Raw genomic sequence first — 16573 nt, 5'->3', positions numbered from 1 at the left:
AAAAAGAGTATAAGGAATTTAAAATTTGACAAAAATATCAGGGTTTATGGAAACCACTTAGAGTTTGATTTCATGTCATCTATAAGCAAGCTAGTAACTTTCCAAATACTGTCAACTGTCAATACCATGTCACAACATATTGAACATTTTTGAGTTTGTACCCTCCGGGATGTTTGTACGTGACAGTCGGCCAGCACAGGCTCGACCCCCACAGTCCACTGCTTTCAGAGCAGAAAAGCAGCCTTTGGCAGTTTTCTGGGTCTCTGCACTGCATTGTCTTCATGAAAACGGCTGAGCAGAGAGAAGTGCTGCAACTCAGCGCTCCTGCAATCACTCCCTGTGGACGGAGACTCTGCATGCAGTGCATCAGGAGCTGAGCGCCTACTAAACTACTGCTTTAGTGGAGCAGGCTGACTTAAAAACTGATGCTAATTTTATTATTCTAACACTTTTTTGTAATGTCCCTATAGACCATCTTGAGGGATATAAACAATAACAATGGTCTTGATGTATTTCTTGTTTTACATTTTAAATTTCCATAGCTTCTGAGAGTCTAAAAAGTTCCAAATATTGATAAATTATGTTATAATAGCTGTTTAAATGTCAAGTTATGATTGAATTGCCTCTTGTTACAGATATGAAATAGTTTGACAATTAGCAGGAAATGTTCATGAGCCATTGACATCATCACATTGAAATGGTCTATACTGCATGAATGTTTCCAGCACACCAGCACAGCTTATTAAATGAATGCATATTGATGTTAAATATGTAGTTATGTTTCTAACTTACAGGAATAGGGGAGAGTTGTGCTGTAGTTTAAAGCATTTTTGCATTGCATTGCATTGTAGTATCTTGATCTTTGCTTAAAGTTTTGATGTTCGTTGTTTGAAACAAAATATATGAATCTCTCTCTCTCTCTCTCTCTCTCTCTATATATATATATATATATATATATATATATATATATATATATATATATATATATATATATATATATATATATATATATATATATATATATATATATATATATATGTAAAATAAATCTGTACACTGTAAAAAGCAATAGCTGTTCTCACTAATAAAATTAAGTGCAGTTAACTTATTATGAATAAGTTTGTTCACCTTACAATATTTAAACAAGTAATCCCAACTTATTAGCACAAAGTTGTTAAATTTAAATAAATTAAAGCAACTTTGATTTAAAATAATATGTATTTTCAACAGTGGTCATGTGTAAAGCATGTTATCAATAGAGAATAGTGATGAGGAAACTGAGGAAACAGGTGGATGAATTAACACTTAAGCATAATAAATCTGAAAGCTTTATCAATTCTTTGATGTTAAAAAATTATAAATATATTAATATTTTATAATATATTAATATTAATTAATTTAATAATATTTCATAAATTATAATATATAATAATATATAATTATTGACATTATAAAAATATTTATATAATAATAAAAATAATACTTATACAATAATAAATAAATAATATAGAAATATTATTTATTATTATTATTATATTAAATCTTGATGGAAAATTACTTGTTATAAAGTGTTATATTGCTTTTTTGCAGTGCGTGGATGTTATATAATACAATGTAGGCATTCGTTTTTAAGGTGGCATGGTGGCGCAGTGGGTCAGTTGACATTTCTGTGTGGAGTTTGCAAGTTCTCTTCGTGTTTGTGTGACTTTCCTCCGGGTGCTCCGGTTTCCCCCACAGTTCAAAGACATGCACTGTAGGTAAATTGGGTAAGCTAAATTGTCCGTAGTGTATATGTGTATGTCCTGGTCCTCCAGGTTGGGGGTAGAGCGTTAGACCCATCTCGTAAAAATTTGATGTTACGAAACACCAACATGGTGTGGCTAAATATTAACTTTGATATAAAGGGCCCTGGGAGTGAGTAAGGTATTGGTTTTTGTCTTAACTTAAATGTTTTAGTTCAGTTTACTTAATCATTTTAAGTCAATCGGTTTCCTAATATTTTCCTAGTAATGTGAACACTGATTAGTTAACAACTAATTATTTTGAGTCAACTGTACTGAAGTTTACTTTAATCAGAAGTTGTAAATACAATCTGTTTCAAGTTATGCTCACTTAAAATTAATACACTATTTAGAAAAATTGAGGAGACCGATTGCCCTAAAATTTCTAAGTTAGGTCTACTTATTACATTTTACAGTGTAGTGGCAACACAATACTGATTTATGTGCTGTATTTTACATGACCAATCCAGGCAACTGCGTCAAACTATAAAAAGGTCAGTGAAAGTCAAACTTTTTACAATGGAAAGTTGTTCGAACAGAGATCAAGTTCCCATAATGCAATTAATAACTTAAAATGTAAAACACCCATAAATCACCAAATACTAGAAAGTGTTAATGGGATAGTTTACCCCAAAACAAAGAACTCACTATTTACTCACCCTCAAATGGTTCCAAACCTTCACAGATTTCTATTTTCTGTTGAACACAAAAGATGATATTTTGAAGAATGTTGGAAGCTGGTAACCATTGCCTTCCATAGTAAAAAACATATACTGTGGTAGTCGATGATTACAGGGGTCCGTTTATTTGTACGTGGATTACTCAATTAGCTGGATTTGGTTATTGACGATTTGACACGATCCAGGATCATTTCGTTCTTCAAAACTGATCCAAGTGTTGTTGTCATAACAACAGTTCTGGTAGCTCAAACCTGCTAGGGGGCAGGTTCATTTCATATAAACAGAATTAGATTGGGTCAGCTCAAGCAAAGATAATACTGAAAGTATGTACCAAATGCTAATATTTTCTTAGAGTAGTTATATACACTTGGGAAAATAGTAAATATATATTTTTAACTAATATATATAAAATATATAAATGAACAAAACGTATGCAATCTGCACTCCGAAATAAAAGTACAAAAACTGCCACCTGGTGGTTTAAAGAGAAAATGTATTCATATGAACTTTTCAGATCGCTTTAGTACAATTTGTGTATGATAGACCTGCTCAATATGTGACTCTTTTTTTTAAAGGAATAATAAATACATTTATGCAGTCATGAACATGTCTTGACAGTTAATATGACGGTGATTTCTGCTTCACAAAAGTTGCAGACGCCTTTACCAATATCAAAATGCTTTTGTAAACATCGAGTTATTCTTTACACCAATTAAGAAACTGTCTACAGCAGGGGTGTCCAAACTCGGTGCTGGAGGGCCGGTGTCCTGCAGATTTTAGCTCCAACTTGCCTCAACACACCTGCACGGATGTTTCTAGAAAGCCTAGTAAGTGCTTGATTAGCTAGCCCAGGTGTGTCTGATTGGGGGTGGAACTAAACTTTGCAGGACACCGGCCCTCCAGGACCGAGCTTGGACATGCCTGGTCTACAATAATACTACTATGGCTATTATGATAAAGAAAATCCGCTCTAACTGTAAAACTAAATAAATTGCTAAATACACTTGACACATGAAAGGGTAAAGCCTGCTGCCCACAACAGGTGGAAAGTTATTGCCTATCATATTTAACAAACCATTTACTACGAATTTTATGTAATTTAGCTCACATGAATAATTGAATATTAATCAGATGATGTCATTACGCTGCTGTGCCGTCAGCCAATCGTTGCATTGCTGATCATGATTTCAAGAATCGACAGATCTGTCCTTCACAACACACGCAGCGATCTCAGATCAGTTTATCCGGACATTTTAATCTGATTCACGAACTTGTTTGAAGAACCAAATTAGCCAGAGATCAGTTATCACGATTAAAAGATCCAGGATCTGCCAAATCATCTTAGATCATTTAAGTGAGCTACGAAAAATGGACCCAGGTTTCCAACATTATTCCAAATTTCACGTTTGTGTTCAACACAAGCAGTAAAACTTGAACAGGTTCGTGACCAATGAAGGTTGAGTAAACGATGACACAATGTTTACAACTGGCTGCACTTCAATACTAATTAATCACTTTAATAACCAGCATTTTCAGTGCTTATTAAAAAATACATCTGTCATAATCATTTCAAACATGCTGGTTGTTTTGTGGGAAACATTACAGGGCATTACAATAGATGTCATGGTAAAACGTTTCATTGGTAATGTATTATCTCTGGAAACATCAAAGAAAAAAAAAGTACATCGCTGACAGGGTTGGAATACTAGTTAAACAGGTTATAAGACATCTCAAACACACCTGTTTACTCTTCTCTTTCTCTTCTACACAGTTCCTCCACATACACCACAATCACAGAGCTCAGGATAATGGCAGACAAGAGTTTGGAAGACCTCGACCCCTTCAACTGCCCCATCTGCCTGGATGCCTTCCAAGACCCTGTGACGATTCCCTGTGGACACAACTACTGCATGAGCTGCATTAAACACTACTGGGAGAAGAATGGCAGCAGAGACGCAGGTTACACCTGTCCCGAGTGCAGAAAAACCTTCTCACCTCGACCTGCGCTCAACAAAAACACCATGTTCGCAGAAGTGGTGGAGCGCTTCAAAAACACTGGCCTTCAGGACACTTCACCTGCACGTTATAGGACACCTGTACACATCAAGAGACAAAACGGCACTACACAAAACCCCAAACCTTCAAGGATACTCCCAGAAATGGACAGGACTCACCTGAGGTATGACAGTCCTAGAGAAAAGCACACGGTTATTGTTGTTGCCGGAGAGCCCAAAGAAAATATTTGTTTGCGCCACAGGACAGCTCCAGGTGTTTGTTCTCAGTTTTGTGCGTCTTGTTTTGATGAAGCCTGGCGGCAACACAAAGCGTTTTCGGCGGCACCTCAGATCACACAAACGCTGGAGAGCAGGACGACTCTTGTCAAACACGAGCACAGGAGTAGAGATAAAACTACTGGACGCGACAAGAGGACATCCAAAAAGAGGGTTCATGCAAGTGGACACAGGAGTGGACATACTCGAGGTCCTAGAAAAGGGCGCGAAAGTCATCGGCGTAAAAGTAGTGGACACAGAAGGGACTCTCATGAACACAGACATCATGCTGGACACAGAAAGAAGAGACTGGGAGTTATGGTCATGACAGGGAATGGCACTGAGAGAACCATTCTGGATAAAATTGGATTGTAGGCTGGGATTCAAAAGTGCCATATACTGCATTGGTTTAATAACTTAAATTGTTCTCTACATTTACAAAGTAGGTTCATGGCTTCGATAAGTTAAAAAAATACCCAGAAACGGTTTTAAAAGCTTATTTATTACTCCCATAGAGTAATTTATTATACCCATAGAATCAAAAGGTCCATGATTGACCATATATGGCTCGTGTCGTGAATATTAATGAGCTCTGCTCTAGCGTGGGGCTCTTACAGATGAGCAAACACACACACACACACACACACACACACACAGACACACACACACACACAAAATATGTTGTACACGGACAAATACAAACCCTTAACCTATTTTGCTCACCAGATCTGTTGTGGATAAAGGGTAAATTATAATTAAACTTGACAAAATATAGTGATAGAGATGTATGGCATTGAATTTTGAAGCTACAGTCAAAGAAAACACAGCCAGGAATTAATTTCAACCTCTGCGTGAACATATGGCAGTTGAGCTGAGTGATTTGACACCATTCAGCAGTCTACATGCGTTTGTTGAAACACGCAAGTAGACTGCACAATAAACACAATAAATTATCAAAATACGTAACTAAACATACCTTATGCCTCTTCAGAGTGGAGATGAATAATTGTGTAATCTGTAAATCTTCCATTTTGCATTCTGAGGCCAGTTTGAACCTGCTTTTTGCTGTCCTTGCCCAGTAACACACAGTAAACAAATTGCCGCTCACGCTTTCAAAATAAAAGTCCCACATACATCAATCTCAGTTTGCATCATAAAGGCTGCATCCAGATACTATTGGAAATGTATGCTTAAAAATAACTAAAGGAAGGAAAATTATCATTGTAGTCTCACTGTTGCTTATCATACGCAGCATGAGGCATGCATATTAATGATCTCAGAGCTTTTTTATGATCTCTGAGCTTGATGACATGGCTGCTCGTCAGGTCCGGATGAACAACCCAAATTAGGCATACATGCAAACGAGGAGGGCATGGACCGTGAGTCTCATCACAGTTTGTTTTGTCTTCTGATTGGCCCGTTGTCCACTGGGGCTTTACACTTGTGGAGTTCAGGGGCGTATTTAGTGATTTTGCGGCCCTAAGCAATTTTAGCCATAGGGCCTTAGTCCTGAAATTCACCCTTTTTACTTTAATTTAGTTTGTATTTATATTGCTGTTTTTTTTATACCACTCAGTCTTCTTTTCAACATTTTAAATTACCATACAATACAATACTTTATAGTCAGACTTGCATCTGACATTTTTCTTACATAACAGCATGATAAATACTCCTTACAAAGAGACAAAGATGTACAAGAAAAACAAGAAAACACACAATTCAATTCAATTAATGCAATCTCTACATTTTAAACGATTAGTTTTCTTAACATGAATTTACAACAAATTATAATATTTTATTATAAATCTTAATGGATATTTTATTTTGTAATATTATTATTATTATTATTGTTACATAACATTGCATTATTATAATATTACATTTGATTGCATAAAAATATTTAATTACATTAAAACTGTATTTTTAACTCTCACTACTCAAAATATGGTAGAAAACAATGTTATACATAGTTTATAGGTATAATTTTAACTTCTAGATATTTATTAGGGGCCCTCAGATTTCCTGCGTCCATAAGAAGCTGCTTACCTTGCTTATTGGTTAAATCTGCACTGGTGGAGTTTATATGAAAACGAGGAATCTATGGTGTCTGAGGCTCACAGTATGCCCATTTCCATCTACTGATCTTTTATTAATCTGCCATACCATGGCATACTCAGATTTTCATTATAGGGCACCTTTAACACTTGAAGTGTTGCAGATGCCGTGATGATATGTTGGTTCTGGATTGAACTGCAAACCGAAAGCTCACATCACATGTCTTTTGTGAACCACAGAATTGCCTTTCTGGCACACATTTATTGTGCATGGATTAGCACGAATGTTTCATGATGTTTGCTATTAAATGATGAGAATAACAACAACTCGTACATTTCATTTTATAGAATGTAGCTATCAGAATGTGGGCCTAAATTACTAAACAAATGGTTTGATTTTAGTTTACTTAAATGTTAATTCTGCCATCATTTCCTCAGCCTTCACTTATCCAAAACTTGTTTGAGTTTCTTTTGTTGAACACAAAAGGAGATATTTTGAAGAATGTTGATTGCTGGCACCTATTGGCTTCTATAGTGTTTTTATTTCTTATTATAGAAGTTGATGAGTGTCAGCAACCAGCATTCTTTATAATAACTTGTTTTGTGTTCAACAGAAAAAAATAAACCCCATAAGCATTTCAAACCATCTAGTGAACTATTCCTTTCAGATTCCAGTTCATTATTACTTTTTCTAAATGTTTATAAACATTGCACTCTATTTCTAGTCTGTAAGTTTCACATCCGGGACTGGAAGTCAATTAAAAACCAACTCTTACGTGATCTCTTTGCAATATCATTTAAATAAGTGTAAATGTTGACACCCGAAGCTTGATGTGAACAAAACAGGATGAGTCTCAGTCTGCTTCCACACTGACTCTGATGGGGTTTGACTGTAAGCTGAACACAACACAAACTTCTAAATGAACCATAAAAGACTTGGTAACAAAACGAGACCATAAAAAGGACAGAATAAAGAAGCATACCTGCTTTGTTCTTGTCGTGTTTATGATGCTGCCAGTTATGGTTCAAAACCGGCATCAGGAACTCATATCCTTGCTGCAGATCTTCATTTGTGTGAGATGGAGGAATTCCTGGAGTGGTTTTGACTGCTTTACAGATTTAATGTGGTTGTCACGAGCTCTCAACTGGTAAACATATCACATTTATGCAAATAAAACAACTGCATTTAGCCCAGCTCACAGCGTTTTTCTTTTTCTTAAACGACAAGATTGAACAGAATTTACCCTCATATATTTTAAGTTGTCCTTGCATGTGGAAACAAACCAACGTTGGTATCGTATTATTAGCTTACACTGAAAAGTCGCTGAACGTTGCAAATTCACTGTTGATTCAATTTGCAAACAACCTTAAATTCACACATAATGAAGGTAAGAGGGTGAAACAACGTAATTTCAACAGTGAATCAACGTTGTAGTTGGTAAAACAAAGTTACAATTTTAACTCTGATCCAGTTTCAAAAATTTAAAGGTAATTCACTGTTATTCAACCATTGTACCTGACATTATTTCAACATTAAAATGCTTTCTAAGCAAGGTATAGGTGTTATTTCACTTTGGATTTTTTTATTATTGATTTTCACTACAATTAGTACTTTTATCATATATTTTCCAAGTAAAATGTCCTGTTATGGCTTTAAATTAAAAAGAAATCTACTTGTTTGCTGATAAACATGCAGAGTAAATAAAAAAAAAGATTTAGTCGTACAACATTCAGCTTGATCTCATGAGGAAACATAACTATTTGACATTTTCAAAATAAACTGTCCATTTTGTAAGATTACATTCAAATGAATTCACACAAAATAATGTATTTTTAAAGTGTGGTGTGCACCCAAACCTCACCCCTAAATCCAACAATCATTGGGGAATGAGCAAATCATACTAAAATGAGATCGTAAAAATAGATATGAATTATCAACGAAATCCAACAGTTACTAACTGGCATGGGATTGCCAAACATGCTTTAAAGGGGGGGTCCAGGGTGTATTTTTAAGGCTTGGTTGAGTTTATAAGATACAAAGCAATGTGTGCTCCTCAATTTGTAAAAAATAAAATAAAATCACTGTATTTTTTTCATATATCTTGCTTTGATTATATATAGCTACTTAGCTAACATGAAAACGACTGTCCTATTTCCTAGTTCCCCCGAAAGACCGCCCTCAAGAGGCTCTGATTGGTCAGCTAACATAATGTGCTGTGATTCATGGATTGGCTCCACGGCACCAGGGAAGCGTCAGGCCTCTAATAGCATTTGCTGTGCATCTGCTGTGTAACTATTGTCAGTCAGAGTAGTTGTTAGCCGCATCAGTTGGAGCCTGAATCAGACAGAAAATGAGGAGCACACAGCTGAGCCTCACGCCTGCTCTCTAAAATAAAATCTGACAAGTGTCTTTCACATATTTTTGGAATAAGCATGTGTAAGTATAAAACGTTCACATATCTTTTTTCGAGTTCGTTATCTGAGATGTAGAACACATGGAAAGCAGCTGCAAAGAGAGAGACGCTGCAGCGCTGGTGAAGGTTGTGGGTGTTTACAGTAGTTTGACGGATAAATATGAATTTCTATCTAAATTGTTAGCGGTGCCAAACAGCATTTCCTGTTGTTTACATCCTTGTTTATGTCCCTGCTACAACATACCGTTAACGCTAGAAACTGTGCATGTAATAGATTAATTTTAACAAATTAATAATACTTGCAGGTTGTGGCTCACAATCCACAGCTTCGTTGGTTGGAGGAGTTTTAACCGAAACCAGCACTGAACTGGGAGAGATTCTGGAAGCTGTCCTTTATCAAATGCTAGCTATATATATATATATATATATTTCTCTAGAAGATTATTAAGATTAAACTGTAAGCACTTCTCTCTTTGTGTCGTGTCCTTTGGAAGCCCAAATACAGAAACAGAACAAGCTCTGTGGAAAAAGCAGCATTTGGATGGCATTTTAGCTTTCTCTGCTGCATTAAAGCATTACAGCTCCTCTGGCTACATCCCGTTGCTGCGCGTGGTGTGTGTGTGTGTGTGTGCATGGTAAATGCGCGTCACATAAATCGCTTAAGATCTCACTAACCCAGATGTGATTTTTTTGTAGTCTCCCCACTTCGTTCACTGTAGGCTTTGCTAAGCTAACTCGGTAAAAGCCAATGTCTTCCTTTGCATTGAACTTTAAGCGTATCACATTCAGAGATGTTGTTTATGTTCACATAGCTACATTACACATCAACTAAAGTTTAAAATATGATATCATAGTGGACCACCCCTTTAACATCCTAGCTTTCAGTCTTAAAAGGCGCCATGAAATTAATTTTTTTCATTTTAATTTTATATTTAGTTAGAAATTATGTATCTGTGCACTTCATTATTTTGATAAACATAATTTGCCCTCATAATTTATCAAATACCATAACCTTCCGAGCCCCTCGAAAATGACTTCTCTTCATTTCTGGTCACATGGGATCCCTTTAAGGCGGGGCTATCAGATTGCCTCTCGTTTCTGCCATGCTTTAATCCATTTCTCAATCTTCCATCGTTTTTGTTAGCAACACCCTTTACCCAACAATCCAATCAGTTCCCAAAAAACAAGATCATGACCCACTCTACATTTTTTCTTATTTCAGGACCATTTAAATTGGATTTACATCACTATATGGTAAAAAAGGACAATCTTAACTTCCGTTTCATGGTGACCTCAGATCAGAAGAAAATAAGATCCTCTTTGATAAGCCTAAACCATGTATCCCTCAATATGCATGCACAGAAAAACAAACACGTTCAATAACGACTCTCTAAACATCACATTTTAGTTATGCTCTTTAATTAGTCCTGGAAAACATGTAAGGCAAAATGGTCACATCACACACAGAAGCGTTATGAACTCTACGGTCCTCATGACCACACGCAGTCCAACCAACCCAGAGTCAAGCACAGAAACAGCAGCACTTCAGATTCTCGAAATTAAATGGAGAACAATCTGATGGAGGGTTTTTTCCAGAAACAAACAACATCAACACAAACAACCCGTGGTGCTTCTCTGACGTGTGTGGAGGGGGGGAGGAGCCTTAATGCTGATGAACAGGGGCGGGGCTTGAATTTACAACCAATCAGGAATGTAAACTGGTGCCTCTGATTGGCGCTTTAGTCAAAACGCAGAGACTTTCGCAACTCGTGATGTTTCCGAAACGTCACCATGCATCTTCGTTCTCGCAAGTATGCATTTAAAAGTGCATCAAAAGTGATGTGCGCAGCTTACGTTTGCGAGACAAAGTTACGATGAACATGTGGGAAAGAGTAAACATTGATTCGCTGCTTCTTGTATGTGCCAGAAAAAGACAAGGCAAATACATCTGCTGTATAAATATTGTTTTAAAAGAGTTTCATTTCATTGTAGGCACACCAAATTGCACTACGTTTGTGTATCTAAAATAGTAAATGAAGTCTAGGCGTGATGCGATTAAGCGCTGGTTAAGGCTGCATTTGTGGCAGGAATTCTGCACTCTGAGGGGCGTTTCCTGTTCTGGGAAAGCTATTGGATTGAGAGACTGAGGAAGGAAGCAGCTAGGCTCGATCTGAGCCTCTCTCTGGCTCCCAGTCACACAATTCCATATCCACGAGAGAGACACACACCTGCAGCTGAGCTCATTGTGGAGCCGTGCAAGCTCCAAATAAAAAAGGAAGAGGAAGAATACTCCAAACCATCATCCCATAATAATGTCGAAACCTTGAGAGATTTAAAGCGAGCGTTCCCAGCCCAGATGTAGTTGTTGTTGGGCGTGTGTGCTCTAAAATGTCCCAGCAGCATATAGCGTAAGCCAACGCAGACAGAACTAGGGACAAAACCATATCGACAGCTGCTCTGATGTCATAAGCAGTCGAGATGAGTTCCAAAACCGCAACGTCGCAGCTGGATCATCTGTAAATGAAGACACAGCAGGGTTTTGCTTGTGAATGGGGCTCTAGGACTAGTACTGTACATTAAAAGGATATTTCCAACAAAAATGAAGACTCTGATTAAGTATTCACCCCCATATGTCATTTTAAACCTGTGTTACTTTCTGTTTAATCAAGTAATCATTAAATTAAGTAAATTGCAAAATATTCATTCTGGCATGAACCATCCTTTTAAGGCCATGATGAATTACTGTACATTTGCTGAGCAACAAAAACAGCCAGCAAATGCTTTCGGCTTAAATACTACACCCAACATTTGTTTGATCTGACTGCTGCTGGATCTTTTTGTCGGGTTACCTCTGGTCATAGGTTTGCAAACGTGCTTAATTACCTACGAACGCTCACATGACACACAAAGTGCATCCGTAAACAACAGTACACCTGATCTGGGGGGGGGGGGGGTTTCAGATCAGTGGGAATGAGATTTCAGCCCTTCAGGACAGCAGAGCTGAGACGGCATTGGGGACGAACTAATGTCTACGTGTGTGTGTGCGCGCGAGTATATGCATTCGCTTGTAAACATGCGTGGAGGCAATCTGGTGTTGGTCTACGACTGAGGCACAGTGAGAACGAGAGGTTTTGCATGGATTCAAATGTTAGCGGAAAACAAAAAAACAAGTCGAAAATCAGTCAGCACCAATAACATTCAGGGCATATTCGACCACACACGACAGGAGCAAATTCAGAATCTCAAGATCTTTTTACTGCAAGGTCATTTTGACAGTAACCACAGACGGTTAGGTTTTTTTTTTTTCTTCTTCATCTTTCAAAGTTTGTTTTTTTTCTCAACAGTAAGCACAGTTATAGCGAAGGTCACGCCTTCACGAAAAAGTTTGGCACACTCGGTCAGGACCAACAAAATCACATGATTCATCACATTTTAGAGGAACTGCAGCAAAGCATTTTGAACTCAAATCTACTGAAATGCAGACCACAAAAACAAACATACAAAACAAAACCAAAACACAAAGAGGACGGATATTTTTTCACTGAAGTGTTAGTTAGGGTTACTTGGTGCTCTGAGTCACCATCCACAGGAACACAGGAAGAGAACCAGCGGAACACAACAAGAAACTCAACCCCTCGGATCCGGAACTAAAAACCGGACCGGGATTTAGTAGGTGACTCTTCAGACTAGAACAGTGGTTCCACTCCTGTCCCAGTGCATTCTGGGCCTGGACAGATTTCTGCACTCATTTAGTGATTATGTAAACAGGAGCATGCATCAAACAATGCAGCCTTGTGAGCAACTCCATGCATGTTCAAACATTTTCAGAGACGCATAAAGAGTGAGTGTGTTGGTGGGAGAACAGAAATTGAAACGGAAGGTCTGAGTGAAAACCTGGATCAGGAACCAGCGATGCTGGAGGATCAGGAGTGGAACCAGCATTCTCTATAAGTGCAAGCTGAGTGCAAACGATAGCAAACCAACGCAGGCCGTTGATGGGGGCCGGAATATTCAAGAGTTAGAAACTGACGGAGGAGGAGAAGAGAAGACGGTTAAAATGCCAGACGGTAGCATAAAGGTAGCATGAGGGAGGTAGAGAGACAGAAAAGAAAGAACATTTGAATCTAAATCCGACAACAAACCTGAGGACAAACGGTCAAATACAGAAACACACACACTCAGTCACTCTAACAGACTTACATATAAAAGAGGGGGTCTGGTTTTGATTCACAAACACACTCAACGAAATGAACCAGACTCACGGTGTGAATAGAAAGAGAGTGGTCAGCAGGTGTCTTGAATGCTTGAATGATAGCACTGCAATGCATATAAATCACCAGCGGAGGCAGCAGATCACTGCTCTCTGACAGACGGGGAGGGGGAGGAGCCAGAGGGTTTGACTGACAGGCCTAAGAGAGAGTGTAGAGGGAGTAGCCACATTCCTCAATGTGCTGAAATAAAACCACTGGAGTTTGTTTCATGAAAAAAGCAGCTGCGAGTGCTTGTATAGGTCCGCATGGGACTGTGAGGGGGTGAGACCTAGCTGTCATCCCTAACTAGCCAAGCTGCTGTTGCTATGCCAACCTCTATGAGGGGAAAAATGATACGGACAGAGAGTGAGTGAGTTAGAGAGCCATTCAGACTTAAATGTGAGCTGCAGGTCAAAATGATCGCGTGGTAAACCATCACGGGGAATGAGAGGCGGAAAGCGTCAGGATCCCGAGGAATCCTGGAGGAGGCTCAGGAATGAAAGGCCACTCCTGTCTTTATGCATCCACATCTGATAGAAGGCGAAACGATGGGAAAAAGCCTGGAAGAATGTTCTCTATAATTGGTCCTGCTTGCCAAGCTAGACTCATTAAAACCCTGGCGCTTACCGTTTTAATGACATGGCACATTGATCAGCTGAAGCCTAAAACACCCTTGTTAGTAGCGTTGGCGGCGTGTTTGTGAATTTAGTGCACATGTGTGCGCATGAAAGAAGCTTGTTGTCCCTCTCAGCCAATCGGAAACCACCCTGACTCCTACGTAGGGGGGCGGGGCTTGAGTGCATGTCAGTGAGTCTGGTCCAATGGGAGGGAAACAACACAAACAATGGGAGTGTAGGTGGGTGCTCTTGTTTTTTGTGCACCAAGGTGGGCAGAAAAATATCACTTTTGATGACGTATGGCAAATTAAACAAGCGCACTCACTTCAGAGACAAAAATAAAATAAAAATAGGGAACGGAAACCCAGTCTTCACAGCAGATACGCAAACACACGGAGGGGTGTAGAGAGCGAATGAGGTGCTTTTTGGTTTGCGTCTACAAAGATAAAGATTTCAGTGGAATACAATTACTTTGTTATAGTGCATTAGTTTGGCAGGAATAAGGTTAGAGGATATGAACTTAAAGTGTGCAGAATACGGTTACTTTGTTATATCATTCGAGAGTAAACACTGCGGTGATACTTATAAAAAGGATAATACTGCCCTAACACACCTCAGTGGCGTGCAGTCATACGAAAGAGTTAGAAAGGTTGCAGCAGAACTGGGAATAAATACTACCGGGTTACAACAGAACAAGAACAAGTGGTGTGTTCCCTTGGTTTATGATGTGTGTGTGTGTGTGTGTGTGTGTGTGTGTGAGTGGATGTGTGTGAACCTAAGTGACGTGCGAATTGTGTTGCGTGATTGCTGAAATGCAGACCTAATGTCAGGAATCACCTGGGGTTAAGCTAATTACACTATACACCCCTCCATAAACACACACACAGAAACACACACGCACACATACACACACTCAAACGACTCCCAACCCGCTGACACAGACAAAAAGCAAATCCACAATGTTTCTCTCCACTCAGTTCTCCTCTTTCTTGACTTCTTCCTTCTTTTCTTCTGCTTTCTTGTCGTCCTTCTTGGCCTCTTCCTTCTTCTTCTCCTCCTTCTTCTCCTCCTTCTTGGCCTCGTCCTTCTTCTTGTCTTCCTTCTTCTTGTCGTCCTTTTTCTTGTCGTCCTTCTTCTTGTCATCCTTCTTCTCCTCATCTTTCTTGGCCTCCTCTTTCTTCTCCTCTTCCTTCATGGGCTCGGTGGTGAGGATGATTTTGCCGATGTTGTTCCTCTCCTGCATCCTACGCATGGCATCACCGACCTGAGAGACAGAAAGGGAGAGAGAGCTTGAGAGAGGGATTGGTTGAGGGTGTGGATGAGGAACGGCAGAGAGAGCAGCTTGACTGGCCATCTGCTGCGGTAAGAATATCTAACAAGCTGTTGACAGTTGATCTAATACTGAACTTCACGCATACATAAACGCCATTTATGAGATTGCATGTGTCTGCGATGTAGTGGTCACTTAGTGTATTAGTGAAGACCTGTCGCTTAGCCACAAGCCATTAGATTTCATGTCAAGATTTGCTAGCATTGGTTTCTAAAATAGTATTTTATTTGATAAAAAACAACCATAAGTCCCTGATTATTTGAGAAGTGTACTACGGTTGTATCAGAAATCAGCCCTTATATCATCATTAGCTATGCTTCCATCCAAAAATGCAAATCAAATTTACGCGCAAAACTGGAATATCGCATAAAAGTTGGCAAATAAAGCAGCGTTTCCACCCAATGAGCGAACAAAATCGTCACTTCCTGAATAACTGGTGCCAAATATCAACCAGACAAATGGAATCTGCTGCGGTAGGAGAAGCTGCGTGAATCTTTTCTTCATTTAATAAATTATTTGTGCCTCAGAAGACAAATGCTGACATGCAATTAACATGTGGTGATGATTGAAGTCTTGACACGCAGCGCACAGACTCTTTTGACTATTCTGGAGGTAATTAATAATATAATAACACTAATACTGAAACAGTTACGGCATTTTAGAATGACCAAAACAACATTTCACATGTTTTACGATGTGCTCAGCCTGCTGGTTTGACTATTCACACACACATTTATCATCACATGATCTCTTATGACAAAATCCCATGACTTTTTAAAATGCGCATGCTGGAACTTGTTCGGTAAAAGTGTTTCCACTGTAGTTTATGTGCAGTTTTTCTTATCAAGTATAACGTTTATCCTACTCCGTTACGCCCAATTCACAAGGGGTTTCAGCGACAACGCTTGACGGAGGGCGTGTCTGAAGTTGGGGTTGACGCAATTGTAATAGATATAAGTCTGTAATTGGCTATTGTCTGAGCTGGGGTATTTGCATAAAGCGATCTGATTGGTTAAAGCTTCCATTGGTGCTTGAAAAGCTGAGAAATTCCCAACTGAAGCAGCCCTGACGGACCCACAATTCAGTTCGGCAATACTTGACCTCACCCAATCAAAGTGAATATGAAGCGTTGACGCTGACATCCCGTGTGAATGGGGCATTATGGGTTTACTTTTTT

General features: G+C 38.7%; 2 protein-coding genes across 2 annotated transcripts in view; one reads left to right on the top strand and one right to left on the bottom strand.

The window, feature by feature from the left end:
* The first annotated feature begins 4198 nt into the window (after nt 1-4198).
* On the top strand, nt 4199-8059 carry si:busm1-163l24.4 (uncharacterized protein LOC368754 homolog). The gene has a single exon (XM_056453313.1). The coding sequence runs from the start codon at nt 4270-4272 to the stop codon at nt 5104-5106; it is 837 nt and encodes a 278-aa protein (XP_056309288.1). The 5' UTR covers nt 4199-4269; the 3' UTR covers nt 5107-8059.
* Nucleotides 8060-10601: 2542 nt separating this feature from the next.
* vat1 (vesicle amine transport 1) overlaps nt 10602-16573 on the bottom strand; it is a 58453-nt gene continuing 52481 nt past the window's right edge. The window contains exon 6 of the mRNA XM_056453311.1: nt 10602-15330. Within this exon, the coding sequence (XP_056309286.1) occupies nt 15040-15330 (291 nt within the window). The 3' untranslated portion in view covers nt 10602-15039. The remainder of the gene's footprint in view (nt 15331-16573) is intronic.

Source organism: Danio aesculapii, chromosome 3, assembly GCF_903798145.1.
Source record: "Danio aesculapii chromosome 3, fDanAes4.1, whole genome shotgun sequence".
Lineage (NCBI taxonomy): Eukaryota > Metazoa > Chordata > Actinopteri > Cypriniformes > Danionidae > Danio > Danio aesculapii.
This window is presented reverse-complemented; position numbering and strand designations above follow the sequence as displayed.

What these genes read in the sequence shown, in the direction of transcription:
- si:busm1-163l24.4 (XM_056453313.1), top strand. Translation starts at nt 4,270, where the DNA reads ATGGCAGACAAGAGTTTGGAAGACCTCGACCCCTTCAACTGCCCCATC.